Source organism: Heloderma suspectum, chromosome 6, assembly GCF_057233095.1.
Source record: "Heloderma suspectum isolate Gila_16-S chromosome 6, 16-S_ref, whole genome shotgun sequence".
NCBI classification, from domain to species: domain Eukaryota; kingdom Metazoa; phylum Chordata; class Lepidosauria; order Squamata; family Helodermatidae; genus Heloderma; species Heloderma suspectum.
The window spans coordinates 23,338,752-23,356,203 of record NC_139463.1 but is presented as its reverse complement, the minus strand read 5'-3'; the positions used below and the strand labels follow the sequence as shown (position 1 = coordinate 23,356,203).

General features: G+C 44.4%; 1 protein-coding gene across 2 annotated transcripts in view; it reads left to right on the top strand.

Annotated features, from left to right (window-relative positions):
• Window positions 1-10,341: 10,341 nt before the first annotated feature.
• DDX25 (DEAD-box helicase 25) overlaps window positions 10,342-17,452 on the top strand; it is a 30,212-nt gene continuing 23,101 nt past the window's right edge. Inside the window, exons 1-2 of one of the 2 annotated variants that reach the window (XM_084803774.1) lie at window positions 10,342-10,743; window positions 14,620-14,680. In XM_084803774.1, coding sequence (XP_084659900.1) covers window positions 14,635-14,680 — 46 coding nt within the window. In that variant the 5' untranslated portion in view covers window positions 10,342-10,743; window positions 14,620-14,634. Of the gene's footprint in view, window positions 10,744-11,541; window positions 11,731-14,619; window positions 14,681-17,452 lie in introns of those variants that run through there. The other variant, XM_084803772.1, reaches the window with a different exon arrangement.

Sequence of the window (17,452 nt, the reverse complement as noted above, 5' to 3'; positions counted from 1 at the left end):
TCTGCGCTTCTGCCCCCAATTCCTGCTCTGATGGTGCCACAGCTTTAACTTCCACCTTGCTAGTTGTTGCTATTAAACAAGGATTTCAGGTTTCCAGGTGCATCTTGAGGAGCATTCAAGTACATACCATGCTGACAGGCATCTGCTGGGGGAGTAAAATGCTGGGGAGGAGAATTTATGAATTGGTAGGAAGGTAAATAAGCTAACAATGCGAAGGATGTTATTTTGCTGCAAGTACAGCTTTTCGCATCCCTTCAGCACTCTGACTCAACAAGCTCTGCACCCAGATAAATTCCCCTTCTCTGTGTCTATTATAGCTACATGAGGCCTGCCGACTATTCTATCTTCCAGGATTGGATACAGCCCTGACAAAGCATGGTCGTTCTATGTGTCTCCTCCATCATGTCAGGTTGTGACTTAGGGGACTGCTGGACGTGGGTTGTTGTTGTTCAGTCATTAAGTCGTGTCCGACTCATGAAGGCACCATTTGCAGCCCAGTCCTATGCACATGCTGGTCATCTTTCGCCTTGGCTCCTGCACTCTTCTCTCTGGTCCTCTATTGTCTTGCTTTGGCCTTCTCACCTGTATCCATGATTTGCTGCCCAAATCATTCATCTCTTTACTCTGATCTCGTAACACCCTGTTGTTAAATGCCTGCACTTGCTTCCTTCCTGCACCCAGTTCCTCCACAAGCTTCTTGTCCTTACCTTCAAAGCCATCTACAGCCTTGTCCTACACTTATCTCTCCACCGTTATATCCTGATACAGCCCAGCCTATGACTGTTGGTCATCCAGCTCCACCTTCCTCTGGTATTTGAAGGTTTCCTACTTTCTGAAATGACTCCACCCTTACTCTCTTTCTGCCTCTTATGCCCAGACTGCCTTTGTGTGGCCATCTCTCTGTGTGTTCCTACAAATCCATCCCTTCTCAAAACCCACCTTTAGGATGCAGCCTTTGGCAAACTCCCCTAGTCCCCATAATAACTACGTTTGGGTACATGTAACTGCAGCAATCACATGTTCTTTCCCTGTTCACCTCTGTCTCCATTTCCCTTCCTTCCCCAGAATCTCCATTCTGTTATTTTCTAGATTTTGGGCCCCTTAGGGCAAGGACCTGCTCTCTTATTCTTTGTAAAATGTCAAGTACATAGATGGATGGTGATGATGATGATACATCTGCCCTGAGGATAAGGCAAAAGAAGTGAAGCCAGGCCATGAAGTTCATGTCATCAGCTCCTGAAGAGACGACTTATAGCCTGCAAGCATTTTGCTGCCATGTACCATTCTGCATTCTGTATCTTTTTTGTTTTTTTATTTGAAATGGTAAATTGCTTCATATGCACTGGCAGAAAGGTATTATATACATGCAGTAAGTAATGTTTACTCAGAGCTAAGTTCCACTGAATTCAGTGGAACATATGGCATTTTTAATCTGTGGCTGCTGTGTGTTTTTTTTTTTACTATTTTTTAAACTTTACTGATGTGATTTGATGTCAGTATTTTATTCCATGCTGTATGCTACCTTGGGTGTGTTTACATAGAGAAAGGTGGGATATAGATTGAAATAATTAGGAAGTAAGCAGGACTCGGACTGCAGCCTTAGACCAGATCTGCACAGTTTTCTTCCTGGGCCAGAGCTGCTTAATAGCCAAGGTCCCAACCCCAAATGGCCACAAAGGTGGCCAGCCTTGGAAACCTTGCTGGAAGGAAGTCATGGACTGGAAAATGGTACAAGCCTGCAACATCAAGGATTCCCTTTGTGAGGAAGGGGAAGACACACTGAGGTCCTAAGGGAGCCCTGATAAAGCAGCCCAATCCTAAGCAAAACTGATTATTTAAAGGTTTTTTTGAGTTGCTCTTTAGGGCTGAACCCTCACAAAGCAACATTCAAACAAGAGCAAGGGAAGATACATATATATATAGTAGCCACATTAGGAAGCATACAGACTTCTTTGAGAAACTGCTCTGTAAAAGAGACAGACACACAACTGTTTCACACGATGGCAGCCACAGTGGCTTATTAACCACCCTGTGCATCCTTGTTGTTTGCTGACCGATTTATCTAATTGCCCTCGTTACACTCGGCTTGTTGTGACGTCTGAATCCAGCTAGGGTGGGTGGCTGGCATGGTTAACAAGCCACCCAGCAACCCTACAACAGAGTGTGGTTTTGGGATGGTTTGTTAACCACCCCAGCCACCACCAATCCTCACCGTGTTCAGACAAACCAATGTCACAACAAACCATTACGATCTCAGTTAAAGGAAGCATGAAAAGGGAGTTATTTTAAACTCACTTAAATGCCTGTGCAGATTGGGCAAGTTGCAAGTAAATAGGAAAGGGAAGTTCCACAGTTTCAGGACCAGCACTGAGGAGGTCCTGTTTCTTGTACATGCCACCCTAACTAACCTTAGCAGTGGGCACTTGAGAAAGGCTCTGAAACCTGATCTTAGTGGCAAGATTACATGGGTGAACAAAGTCCTTCAAGTAACCTGGCCCCAAGCCGTTTAGGGCTTTAAAAGTTGAGACCAACAATACTTTAAATTCGGCCTGGAAACTGGAAGCCAACTGGCACAACATCAGAATTCTGTTTGCAGACTTCCCAGCCACCATAAATATGTTTGGTGGATCTCAGTGGGTTGTTGTTGTTTTTCAGTTGTTCAGTCGTGTCCGACTCTTCGTGACCACATGGACCATAGCACACCAGGCCTTCCTGTCCTGCGCTTTCTCCTGGCATGTGCTCAAGTCCATATTCATTGCATCGGTGATGTTATCTAGCCATCTCATCCTCTACTGTCCCCTTCTCCTTTTGCCTTCAATCTTTCCCAGCATCAGGGTCTTTTCCAGGGAGTTTTCTCTTCGCATTAGGTGGCCAAAATATTTGAGCTTCAGCTTCAGTATCTGTCCTTCCAATGAGCAGCCAGGGTTGATTTCCTTTAGGATTGACTGATGTGACCTCCTTGCAGTCCAGGGGACTCGTAAGAGTCTTCTCCAGCACCACAGTTCAGCATCACCTCCAGCATCAATTCTTCGGCGCTCAGCCTTCCTTACAGTCCAGCTCTCACAGCCATACGTTGCTACTGGAAAAACCATAGCTTTGATTATACGAACCTTTGTCGGCAAGGTGATGTCTCTGCTTCTTACTATGCTGTCTAGGTTTGCCATAGCTTTCCTCCCAAGCAGCAAGCGTCTTTTAATTTCATGGCTACAGTCACCGTCTGCGGTGATCTTGGAGCCCAAGAAAATAAAATCTGTCACTGCTTCCATTTCTTCCCTTCTATATGCCAGGAAGTGATAGGGCCAGATGCCATGATTTTAGACTTTTTAATGTTGCGTTTCAAACCAGCTTTTGCACTCTCCACTTTCACCTTCAACAAGAGGCTCTTTAGATCCTTTTCTCTTTCTGCCATTAGGGTGGTATCGTCTGCGTATCTGAAGTTGTTGATAATTCTCCCGCAATCTTAATTCCGACCTGTGATTCATCCAACCCAGCGTTTCTCATGATGTACTCTGCATATAAATTAAATAAGCAGGGTGACAATATACAGCCTTGTCGTACTCCTTTCCCAATTTTGAACCACTCGGTTGTTCCATGTCTGGTTCTTACTGTTGCTTCTTGACCCTCGTACAGGTTTCTCAGGAGACAGGTAAGGTGGTCTGGTACTCCCATCTCTTTCAGAATTTGCCACAGTTTGTTGTGATCCACACAATCAAAGGCTTTAGCATAATCAATGAAGCAGAAATAGACGTTTTTCTGGAATTCTCTTGCTTTCTCCATGATCCAGCGAATGTTGACGATTTGATCTCTAGTTCCTCTGCCTCTTCGAAACCCAGCTTGTACTTCCGGTAGTTCTCGGTTCACATACTGCTGAAGCCTAGCTTGTAGGATTTTGAGCATAACCTTGCTGGCATGTGAAATGAGCGCAATTGTACAGTAGTTTGCCCTTCTTTGGAATTGGAATGTAAACTGACCTTTTCCAGTCTTGTGGCCATTGTTGAGTGTTCCAAATTTGTTGGCATATTGAGTGCAGCACTAACAGCATCATCTTTTAGGATCTTAAATAGCTCAGCTGGAATACTGTCATCTCCGCTAGCTTTGTTGTTAGTAATGCTTCCTAAGGCCCACTTGACTTCACTCTCGAGGATGTCCGGCTCAAGTTCAGTGACCACACTATCATGGCTATCAGGGACATTAAGATCTTTCCTGTATAGTTTTTCTGTGTATTCTTTCCACCTCTTCTTAATCTCATCTGCTTCTGTTAGGTCCCTGCCTTCTTCGTCCTTTATCATGCCCATCTTTGCACAAAACGTTCCCTTGATTTTCTTGAAGAGATCTCTAGTCTTTCCCATTCTATTGTTTTCTTCGATTTCTTTGCATTGTTCATTTAAGAAGGCCTTCTTGTCTCTCCTGCTATTCTCTGGAAATCTGCATTCAGTTGGGTATATCTTCCCCTTTCTCCCTTGCTTTTCGCTTCCCTTCTTTCCTCAGCTACTTGTAAAGCCTCATCAGACAGCCACTTTGCTTTCTTGCATTTCTTTTTCTTTGGGATGGATTGAGTTGCTGCCTCCTGAACAATGTTACGGACCTCCGTCCATAGTTCCTCAGGCACTCTGTCTATCAGGTCTAATCCCTGAAATCTATTCCTCACCTCTACTGTATATTCATAAGGGATATGATTGAGGTCATACCTGAATGGTTTCGTGGTTTTCCCTACGTTCTTCAATTTAAGCTGAAATTTTTCAAGAAGAAGCTCATGATCTGAGCCACAGTCAGCTCCAGGTCTTGTTTCTACTGACTGTATAGAGCTTTTCCATCTTTGGCTGCAAAGGACATAATCAATCTGATTTCGATATTGACCATCTGGCGATGTCCATGTGTAGAGTCGCCTCTTGTGCTGTTGGAAAAGAGCATTTGCTATGGTCAGCGTGTTGTCTTGGCAAAACTCTATTAGCCTTTGTCCTGCTTCATTTTGTACACCAAGGCCATGCTTGCCTGTTATCCCGGTGATTTCTTGACTTCCTAGTTTAGCATTCCAATCCCCTATGATGAAAAGGACATCTGCTTTTGGTGTTAGTTCTAGAAGGTGTTGTAGGTCTTCATAGAACCGATCAACCTCAGCTTCTTCAGCATCAGTGGTTGGGGCGTAGACTTGAATTACTGTGATGTTGAATGGTTTGCCTTGGATTCGTACAGTGATCATTCTATCGTTTTTGAGGTTGTACCCCAGTACTGCTTTTCCCACCCTTTCATTGACTATGAGTGCTACTCCATTTCTTCTAAGGGATTCTTGCCCACAGTGGTAGATATAATGGTCACCTGAAATAAATTCACCCATGCCTGTCCATTTTAGTTCACTGATTCCCAAGATGTTGATGTTCAATCTTGCCATCTCATGTTTGACCACCTCCAGCTTGCCTTGATTCATTGATCTGACATTCCAGGTTCCTAAACAATATTGTTCTTTACAGCATCGGATTTTCTTTTCACCACCAGACACATCCACAGCTGAGTGTCCTTTCGGCTTTGGCCCAGCCGCTTCACTCTTTCTGGCGCTACTTGGAAATACCCTCTGCTCTTCCCCAGTAGTATATTGGACACCTTCCGACCTGAGGGGCTCATCTTCCGGCGTCATATCTTTTAGCCTTGTGATACGTTCCATGGGGTTTTCTTGGCAAGAATACTGGAGTGGGTTGCCATTTCCTTCTCCAGTGGACCGCATTTTCTCAGAACTCTCTGCCATGACCTGTCCGTCTTGGGTGGTCCTGCACGGCATAGCTTATGGCTTCACTGAGTTACGCAAGCCCCTTCGCCACAACAAGGCAGTGATCCATGAAGGGGGACCTTCTGTTTACATAGGGTTAATTGTGTCACGTTTCCCTTGCCCCCCCTTTCCTTATGCACGGGCACACACACAAATAGAGAGGCTTCAGTCTCAGCCTTTAATTCATTATCAACAGGTTCATTACAGATGCAAATCTTTGAAGACTCTTAGGCTACAAAGGAATGCCTCCAGGGGATTCAAATCGGAACATTGAAGTTGCCTGCAGTTTGAAGTGAGGCTTGCTGGCTAGACTAACTTAGGGAGAGATGTCCCACCCTTCCAGTGATGCTTCCCTAAGTCGCCTCTCATGCATCTCTAACAGGGTCGACCATCTGCGCTCCGCCCCTGACGTTTCCCTCTTAGCTCTGCGCCACAGTCTAGCATCTCTTAGGTCACAGCCCCCACTCTCCTCCTCTTTATCCTCCTCCTGGCTTCTCACAAGGGGGCCAAAGGGGGGAGGGCTTCAGGCCCAACCATCTGGGAGTTAGTAACCTGAGAAGCACGCCTACCCATATCTGAACTGGCTTGGGAAAATGCATCCCCCAGTTCTGGCTGTTCCTCTTCTGAATCTGAGCTGCTAACTATCTCCCTGCGCTCAGAATCAATCCTGACAAATTATAGGGTTATTTGTAGCACACATCTAGGCTAACTGTTTTAGTTGTTCAGATAGTTTAATAAATTAGCATGAGCTTTCATGGGTTACAACCCGCTTATAACATCTGATTAGGTTGTAGCCCATGAAAGTTCATGCTAATGTATTAAAATACGTGAACAAATAAAACAGTCTGGATGTGTGCGCCAATTAACCTTTGAATAAGAAAGCTAGATAGATTAATAACAAAGTAATTTCAAAATATATTTAGCACTAAATGTTTTCATAGAATCATAGAATAGTAGGGTTGGAAGGGGCCTACAAGGCCATCGAGTCCAACCCCCTGCTCAATGCAGGAATCCAGGTGAGAGCATCCCTGATAGATGGCTGTCCAGCCTCGTCATGAATGCCTCCAGTGTGGGAGAGCCCACTACCTCCCTAGGGAATTGGTTCCATTGTCGTATTGCTTTAACAGTCAGGAAGTTTTTCCTGATGTTCAGCCGGAATCTGGCTTCCTGTAACTTAAGCCCATTTTTCCGTGTCCTGCACTCTGGGATGATTGAGAAGAGATGCTAGTCTTCCTCTCTGTGACAACCTTTCAAATACTTGAAGAGCGCTATCATATCTCCCATCAGTCTTCTCTTCTCAAGGCTAAACATGCCCAGTTCTTTCAGTCTCTCTTCATAGGGCTTTGTTTCCAGTCCTCTGATCATCTTTGTTGCCCTCCTCTGAACCCTCTCCAGTTTGTCTGCATCCTTCTTAAAGTGTGGTGCCCAGAACTGGACACAATACTCCAGATGAGGCCTAACCAGTGCTGAGTAGAGGGGAACTAGTACGTCCCAGGATTTGGAAGCTATGCTTCTATGAATGCAGCCCAAAATAGCATTTGCCTTTTTTGCAGCCACATCACATATTCAGCTTGTGATCGACAACAATGCCAAGATCCTTCTCGCTTGTAGTGTGGTTGAGCCACGTATCCCCCATCTTGTAACTGTGCATTTGGTTTCTTTTTCCGAGGTGCAGAACTTGGCATTTATCCCTATTAAATGCCATTCTGTTGTTTTCTGCCCAGCACTCCAGTCTATCAAGATCACTTTGAATTTTGTTTCTGTCTTCCAAAGTATTAGCTATCCCGCCCAATTTTTTATCATCTGCAAATTTGATCATCATTCCCTGCACCTTCTCCTCCAAGTCATTAACAAAAATGTTGAAGAGCACTGGGCCCAGGACTGAGCCCTGTGGTACCCCGCTCGTTACCTCTCCCCAGTTTGAGAAGATCCCACTGATAAGCACTCTTTGAGTCCGATTCTGTAGCCAACTGTGGATCCACCGGATCGTTGTTTCATCTAGCCCACTTTGAGCTAGTTTGCTCATCAGGAGATCATGGGGCACTTTGTCGAAAGCTTTGCTGAAGTCGAGGTATATGATGTCTACAGCATTCCCACAGTCCACAAGGGAGGTTACTTGATCCAAAAATGAGATATGATTCGTCTGGCAGGATTTGTTCTTGACAAATCCATGTTGGTTTCAAGTAATTACTACATTGTTTTCAAGGTGCTTACAGATGGATTGCTTTATCATCTGCTGCAGAATTTTCCCAGGGATTGATGTCAGAGTGACTGGTCTGTAGTTCCCAGGTTCCTCCTTTTTGCCCTTTTTGAATATAGGGACAACATTAGCCCTCCTCCAGTAATCTGGTACTTCCCCCGTCCTCCATGATTTCTCAAAGAGAATAAACAGCGGTTCTGAGAGTTCTTCTGCCAGTTCCTTTATTAACTCTAGGATGCAGTTCATCTGGCCCTGGAGATTTGAACTCATTCAAAGTAATTAGGTGTTCCTTGACTATATGCCTATCAATTTCAAGCTGCAATCCTGCTCCTTCAGCCTGCACTTCGCCTTTGCCAGGGGGGTCATAGACCCTCTTTGGGGAGAAGACTGAGCCAAAGTAGGAATTGAGCACCTCTGCCTTTTCTTTGTCCTCTGTTATCATTTTGCCATCTTTATTTATTAGCTGAACCAACATTTCTTTCCTCTGTCTTTTACTATGCACATAGCTGAAGAAAGCCTTTTTGTTGCATTTCGCATCCCTCGCTAACCTCCTCATTCTCATCTTTAGCCTTCCTGACACCATCCTTGCAATTCTGTGCTACGTGCCTGTACTCTTCCTTTGTTGCTTGGCCTTCTTTCCACTTCCTATATGTGTCCTTTTTTGTTTTCAGGTCATCTCTAAGCTTTTTTGTGAAGCCACATTGGCTTCTTCTGTTGTCTTCCACCTTTTCTTCTTGTTGGAATGGTTTGTAATTGTGCCTTGAGAATTTCCTTTTTTAAAAGCTCCCACCCATCTTGGACACCTTTTCTCGTTAGAGTCGCTTGCCATTCTGATCATTGTTCTGAGTTTATTAAAATCAGCTTTTCTAAAATCCAGGGTACACATTTGACTACACTCGGCTTTTGCTTCCCTTAGAACCAAGAACTCAAATATAACATGGTCGCTTTCCCCCAGAGTTCCTGTAACTGCTACTTGATCCACTAAGTCATCTCTGTTGGTTAGGATCAAGTCAAGGATAGCCAATCCTCTAGTTCCTTCCTCTACTTTCTGTAGGTGAAGTTATCCGACACACAAGTCAGGAATTTCCTAGAGGGGCCATGTTTTGCAGAAATGTTGCAGAAAACTGCAAAACTGTTTTGCAGTTTTGGCTTCTGCCTTCATCAGTAGCTGTGATGTTAAATGGATACCAAGAGTGGCAGTTTGGAATGCTGGGAGGTGAAAATTTCTAAGAAGAAATAAAGAGAAGTGGATCACCACTATGGAATCCTTTTTAGCTAAAGGGTAGAGTATAATTTCTGTAAATAAATAAATGTGGTCCTGTTGTGGAACCCAATCCCTACGTCAGCCTTTCCCAAGATGGTTCCCTCCAGATGTGTGGTGCTACTGGCTGGGGCATCCCAGGATTCGTAGTCCAACACATCTGGAGGGCACCAGGTTGAGAAGAAAGCTGCCCTATGCAGGGCCTATCCCAGGGATGGCCAGGAGGGCCATTTTGCCCACGCTGCACATTCACAGAGGGCCTCAAATTTAGATTTGACATCTCCAAATGTGGGTATACATAAAGACACAGAGATAAACTGACAGGATTGAAAGAAGATGTTTATCATACAACTTTAAACTTGTGTCCCTTCAGTAGCGGGCCCATGACAGACTGAGAAATTCTGGGACTTATTCAAGCATTTTGGACAGTTTGGCTTAATGTGTCCTGGCTTGCTGTAGTAAAAGCATCTTTGCTGTTCTGACTCAGTTTAAAAGGGTGTAAATGGGCAACAGCTCCATGGCCCAGAATTTACTCTCAGTTGGGTAAGATAATCCAGCAGGCCTATTGATGGCTTCTAAAGCTGTGCTGCTTAGAATGCATTTTCCCCCAGTCTGTCTTTTCACCATCTCCTCCGTCAAGGGAAACTCGTCAGCCATTCCTGCTGCTTCCTGGGCATTTTTGGGGTATTTCTCCATAACTGCCTCACAGGGCCAGTGTCAAAGGTAGGCATGATTGGGCACCTGCCAGGGTCCCACATCCCAGCAGGGGCTCACTGACAAAAGCCCCCTGGACTTGCTCCTTCTCTTCATCAACGCAACGTGCTTGTTCACCTACCTTGGCGCATACAATGCCGGTGATGAGGAGGAGCAATAGATACCACTGCCTCTTTGCTAGGACAGTAGAGATAAGTTATCTTGTTGGCACAGCAACTCACCCCACACCTATGAATCATCGTGCTTCCAAAATAATTGGGTCATAAATCCTGGGAAAGTTGCAGGATTCTCAGGGAAGAAGCTGGGGGCGTGGTTCAGTAAAAATTCAGTTGATAACGAGCAGACAGGCATGCTAGGCTTGGCTGATGTCACTTATTTAGCCACACTATGATTATAAATGTAACTGGTGTTGATCTGTGCTGCCTCTGGGTTGACAGAGCTGCCTTCGTTGTACACGAATAAACTCGAGTTGGATCTTACCCGCATGTCCAGAGCTTAATTGGAGGGCAGCTGGGCACGGACCTCCAAGTCCAGTTTTTGAATTTTACCACAGTACTCCAAAGAAATATCAACAGATCTGCGTGACAAGGTCATTTTCCTCAAGTGAATACATTCCATGAACTTTAAACTGGACTGTAAGCCAAAGGAATTGTTCAAGACAGACTCCAGCATGGACTTGCTGGTGCGTTTCCTAACGTCATTGTTGCATTGATTTTCTCAGTCTGCCTGCATCAGTAGCTTCAGGTGGAAAGTCTTTTAATGTGCTGAAGCAGGCCAGGAATTATTGTTTGTCAACTATGAAGCAAGGTAATTTGAATGGCCCCGCTAGGCTTAACATAATGCCTTGCTGTGCTTAACATAAAACTGTGACTTTGCAAGAAAATTAATTTTTTCCAGACTAACTGGTGAATTTGCACAGAAAAAAGGTAGAACAGCACTTGTAAAATTAAAAAGGAACATAACAAATGATTGCATTGCTGGGGGGGGGGCGCGGGTGTTGTTGTTAAAAGCGTTAATGTATTAAATGTGAACATTTAAAATATATCACAGCTTTTGTAACCCTGTTTTGGCATTTCTTCATTTTTTAATATACAGGGTGCATAAAAAAATGGAAGTGGCCCGGGCCTCTCTAGGCCTCTAGCCATATGTGCATGTATACTTGGGAAGTACATTGCGCTGAGGCTGCAATCCTATGCAGATTTAGACCGGGGGGGGGCAGAATCCTACAACTCCCAGCACTGCCAAGCCAGCATGGCTAGCTGGGCAATGCTGGGAATTGTAGGGCTCTGTCTAAACATGCGTAGGGTTGCACCTTGAGGGGGGCTACATCTATGGGGACTTACTCCCAAGTAAGCGCGCGTACATACGGCTGCTGGTGAGGGAACGCGCTTACTTGGGAGTAAGTCCCCATAGATGTAGCCCCCCCCCCCGTCGAGCGCCGGGGACACGAAAGAGGCCTGGGCCTTCTCCCCGGTCTCCATGGCAACCACGCGGTCGCCTCTCCCCCCGCCCCTCCGCGCCCAGGCGAGGATATAAATATTCATCAGACGCGGCTTCGTCGCCCCGCCCCTTTGCCGCCTAGGGGTTTCCTAAACCGCCGTTCGAGGCAGTCGCGCCTCCTGGCCTCGTGCCGCTGGGGCGCGTTGCACGGCCGGCTTTCCTCGGCGGGTTGAGGGCAGGCAGGCAGGCAGGCAGGCGGAGCGGCGGCGGGGCGAGATGTGGCCGAGGCAGAGCAGCTTAAGGGAAGAGCTGGGAGGGAGCCGCGCGGGGGACGCCCGTTGTCTGCCTCAGAGAGTAAGGGAGAGGCGAGGGACTAGCGCCTTGACGGGGCTCCCCCCCAAGTATCCTTGATACATTTTTTTAAAAAAAATTCTGTCTTCCTGTCTTTTGCCTCTGCCTCTTCATGCCGCCTTCTTCCTCCTCCCGCTCCTTCTTTCTATTCTTTCCTCCTTCACACACACACACAGCGCCGTCCCTTTTGCTTACCTTGTGTGCTTTTTGGTTTTAAATTCTGTGAACCGCCCAGAGAGCCTCGGCTCTTGGGCGGTGTAGAAATGAAATAAATAAATGAAATAAATAGTTTCTAAAATAGAAGGGGCTCAAAAAACCTCCCTGGTGGTGGAAGCTCATAAGGTGACCCTAATTCTAGATATGGATGAGCTAGCATTGGGAAAAGAAGGGAGCTGTCTGCATGTGCTTAAGGAGTTGAATCGCTGTTGTTGTTATTTTCTTCGCATGCTTTTAAAGCTGTGCGTCCTGCTGGCATTGAATCTGGCTGGTAAGAAAAGTCCTGCTCAATCCGAACTAAAGTCCATCCAGCATCATTCTCCCCTTCCGCCCACCCCCAAAACAGTGTGCCCTGAAAGGTGGATTAAAAATCACTTAAATAATTGTATTATTAATAATCATATTTTGTGGTTGCTTGTTCCCCAGCTACTGCAGTTTAGACAGGTATGCTGCCTCTGAACACCGCAATTCACTTTGGCTATCAGCTGTTGATAATCCTTCCATTAAGGTCTTCTTCCTATCCCTTTATTGTCCTAACCTTAAGAATGTCTCCTCTGTTTTGTCTCTCTCTCCCGACCATTATCTACTGTGCCTTGCTGCATGTCACTTGGTTCTCTTTAAAAGTTTTGCACCACTGCAGACTCATTCCATGTTGCCCCCCCCCCCTTTAAAGGTGCGTTCCTTGCTGTGTGATTTAGATCTTCTGTTAGCATGTATCACGACTCAACCTTGCCTATTTGGTTGTATTTTGAGTATCTAGCAGATGTATCTGTTCTCCTAGCACATTTGCTAATGCATGTAGTGAGTTTTGAAGCTCTGTAAATTAGTGTTTGGGTACTAAAATTGCCTGACTCATAATATATAGCCTTGAAGCGTCTGTATGTTAAAATGTGTGTTTTCTAGGCAATGTGTATTTTGAAGTCCCAAGTTTTCAAGATTTGTTTAGGGGTGTGTGGCAGTCACCAGACCCAATAGCAGTGGCTTGCTTATGCGGCTAGTTCCCTACCTTATCACGAGGAGGTATTCTCAGGGGTGCAGTTACGTAACTTTAGACTCTAAACTTAATGGGCTTATACACGTGCGTATGCACATATGCACTTTAGCTGGTAATGTGTATTACTTCACATATTTCAAAATGTGTTAAACCAGACTTGCTGCATTTGGGGGGCATCTTGCTTATTTTGTTAAGTGGGGCCCTGAACTTCTACTCTGATAGCTCTGCTGTCTATTCTGTGGAGCTGATGCAAACAGGTGAACCCAGTTCCTTCGATACATGCTGAAGATGAATGTCTGTATACACACTCATACTTCATGTATAAAGAGACTGCGGTTTTATTTTTGAAATACAGGACATGAGACATCCCATGCTGACTTAATCATTCTTCACATGATCATTCTTCATGTGATCATACATCTTCCTGGTGTATCCCAATTGTAGGTACGTTTTCTTGGGATTAGCTCCTATCCTGTTTGATAGCTTGTTCGCCTCTGTAAGTAAACACACAAGAACCTGCCTGCATGCTGGGGGTGTGTGTGCGTGTCAGAAGGTAGATCTCTCGATGATTTTCAGTAGATTGGCAAAGATTTCTGACTCCCAGTTGTTTAACTATGCCAGCAACAGTTTCACTATCTGCCTGGCCACTTGGGGTAAACTTGAGTTTTTGTGCCAAAGGAATGTGCACTCTGTTTGGTTCTGGTACGCAGAACAAATTCTCAGACTCCAAATTCTTTAATTCTAAGCATATGTCTTTTGCACCAGGGTCTGGTTGGTGGATCTCATGGTTCTAGTGAAAAACAAAGTAGAACCTGAAAACATGAAGTCTACCTACCCCTGCGCTAAGGCCAATTTTGAACGACCTTCTCCAGGTGTCCATGCCTTCTAAGGGCCTTTTTGGCTGTGGTACCCTGCCTTTGGAATGCCCTACATGTCTCATTCATGTCTACTTTTGCATCTTCTCAGCACCAGGCAAAGAACCTTTTTATTTTCCCAGGGCTTCGAAGAATCTGATTATATTGCTTTTACACTACTGCTGTCATTCTGTGCTTTTACTGTTTCGCTATTTTCTTGTTTATCTGCTTTTTAAAAAATACGGTTTGCTTCCTAAATAAATAATGCATAGGATTGCAGTTATTTAGCCTGAGCGTGAGCATGCACGTGTTATGTATCTTTTCCTACCTTTCTAATGATTTTCTTTGCCTTGCTCCTATTTTCCCCATTTTTTCATTTGGCTTTACAGTGCTCCAGATTCTTTTACATTTGATCTTTCGGCCCAGCCTTATCTAATTTGGCTTGTGTCTTCTAGTGCTGGGGTAGGCAACAAGATGCCCGTGGGCACCAATGAATCCCAGGATATATTTCTTAGTGCCCACCAAGCTGTGCTACCCCCCCCCTTTAAAAAAAAAAGTAAGTTAAGACATTTCTTACTGGCAGCTGAGATTGCTGTGAAATAGTTTTCTGTTGGTGCTGAAAACTGTGGGTTCCAAGGCTTGTATTCAATTTTTGGGGCAGGTTACTTGTGCTTTGCCATGCCTCCCATGGTGGTGCCCAAGGCAGTTTCTAAAATTGCCCAAGGGTTGCCTACCCCTGTTCTAGTGTATCTTATCCGTGTGTTACAGGTTGGCTGTGCTAGATCATGGTGTCTCAGAAGGTTTCTGTTCTGTCTTTCCCTCTTCTAGCTCTGCAAACCATGCATGCCTGAGAAGAGTCTCAGGTGTCCTCAGACCTTCCCTACTCCAGGTAAGGGGATCCTCGAGTTTGGTTTGCTTGTATGTGTAGCATAACAGCTTTGTTTTCTGATCTTTTCTGCCCTGAATATTTGGATGAATGAGCTACAAAAACCTAGTCAATGTTAGTAGTGACAGTCCAAAGAGCACATCTTGTTTCTTGACGTTGTGAAATATATCATGTTGACCACGCGTGTTTGTGTGTGTGACCCTGTGAACTTAAGAGTCTGGTACTCATACATGATTAACAGAAAATGAGGTGCATTTCATGGTAATATTTGTGTACTTCTTCACACAGTGCATAGTTAAACTATGGAATTCACTTCCACAAGATGTAGATACAGTCACCAGTTTGGATGCTTTTAAAAGGGGATTGGACAAATTCATAGAGGATAAAGCTATCAGTGGCTACTAGTCCTCATGGATATATGCTACCTCCAGTAGCAGAGACAGTATGCCTATAAACAGTAGTTTCTGGGGAACTTGAGGGAGAGAGTGCTATTGCACTCGTCCTGCTTTTGGGTTTCCCATGGGCAGCTGGTTGGCCACTGTGTGAACAGAATTCTGGACTAGATGGACCCTTGGTCTGATACAGTATAGCTCTTCTTAAGTGCTTAGCTTCTTACTTTAAAACATGTTATCCTCCCTGCACCGCCTTCATTAAAGATTATTCAGTAGGGTGACAACCCAAGCAGACTGCAATGAGCTCCAAACAGTTCCCTGGGTGTATGGGTAATAAAATGGCCCCCAATGAAAATCACGTGCGCGTGTGCGCGCGTGCACACACACACACACACACACACACCCCAACCTTGCTAGTATTAGGGCGCAATCTTATACATGTTTAGACAGAGAAAAGGCCTACAACTCCTAAACATGCATAGGATTGTGCCTTTAGGCTTCTTTTTTTTTTTCTAAACCTAATTGCAGGATGGCCAAGGCAGGTGGGGAAAGAACAGGAGGGAGGGGGAGAGAGAATGGAATGGAGTGTGTGTGAGTGGGATAGCTCCCCCCCCCACACACACCTTTGAACAGATTTTCCCTGAGGGAATACAGCCCTGGAGAGGTGGGAAGATTTCCCACCTGTGAGGTAAAGGTACTGGAAATACATGTGCCAGTTTCTTAATGTCCCCTCTACAAATATATGCTATGGCCACATTTGGAATGCTGTGTGCAGTTCTAGATATCCCATTTCAGCAAGCATGTTGTAGAGCTCAAAAACATGCTGAGAAAGTTCCAATCAAATCATCAATGAGTTCCCTACAAGGAAAGATTGCAACATCTGGGGCTGCTTAATTTTTTTTTTTTTTTTTAAGATAGCTAAGGAAAGGCATGTTAGAGGATTATAAATTGTGCATGGTGTGGAGAAACCGTATACTCCAATTAAACTGATTGGTTTGTGTTTGGGACAGACCAAAAGGAAGTGCTGCTTCGCACAGTATGTATTTAATTTATGGAGCTCACTGCCACAAAATGTGGTAATAGTCACTAGCTTAGATGGCTTTGGCAGGGGATGAGATTAATTCATGGCGAATAGGTCCATCCATATGTAGAGTTATTACACCACTGAATACCAGCTGCTCAGATCAACAGAGGGAGGGAAGGTTATTGCTTGTGAGCTTTCTGGAGACATCTGGTTGGCCACTATGCAAACCATGATATCTGACTAGATGAACCTTTGGTCTGATCCAGAAGAGCTGCCTTTTCTTAAACTTCATAAATGGAGGAACATAGGCTTATGATGGTGGTTTGGCTTCAGTGCCCCCACAGCTGACTTGGACTTGAATCACGATGGTCTTGCCAGCTTTAACTTGTTCTCAAATGCATGTATTTTAACAGGTTTTTTAAATTAATTTGCAATATAACTAAATAAAATAACAGTTCACAATTATATTAAGAAATGTTCAACACTCTTCTATTAGATAGGCACATTAGTATAAGCAGTCCATATGTCTGAATAGGTATCCAAATAAGATTGATGACTATAGAATATAGTTCAAATGTAGAGAGAGCAGTAAGATTCTCAGCCCACTGAATAATAGATGGTGGATATTTATCCTTCAAGCTTATAGTACAAGTGTCTTTGCAAGTATAAGGGCTCTCATGGACCACTATGCCCATTCCAGATGTATGTATGCCTTCCTTGCTTAATGTAACTGTGGGTGTTGGCAACTTCAACTCAGTCACCGCTCTCTTAGATCTATTCTGTCGTGTGGCAGTACGTTTTCATGCACCGCAAAACTATAGAGTATAGACTGCTCATTTACATTGCAGTGCATTTTACGTATCTGCCCCCTTTTTAATTTAAAATTATTTCTGGCTGCCTTTAAGGGTGGAGCCCTCTCAAGATGACATACATAATAAAAGAAACTATGAAAAACAGTAAAAATCCAAAAAAAGAACACAAGTTGTTATTTATAGCGCTCTTCATTTACTGACTTAACTGTCTCATTCCACTCCTACTCCCCCACCACCACACACATAATTGTCTCATCTTTTTCACTCCCCCCTCTAAAAAACAAACAAAAAACCCAGTTTGAAAGCTAGATATGACCGAGCCTGTGATGTCTGCTTTGGCATCATAATTCAAAGGCATTGCTGAAAGTTCTAATATATTCTAGAGCTGCCTTTCATGTTCCCTAATTAGGCAAACTGTTAACCAGCTAGATATTTTCAGTTGTGAACTTGGGATTATTCTTAGTTATATTATCTGTGAGGCACTAGTCTGTCTGTCTGGGTGACTGTCTAGCTACAAATATATAGGTCAATTTTGTAATGTTCTGAA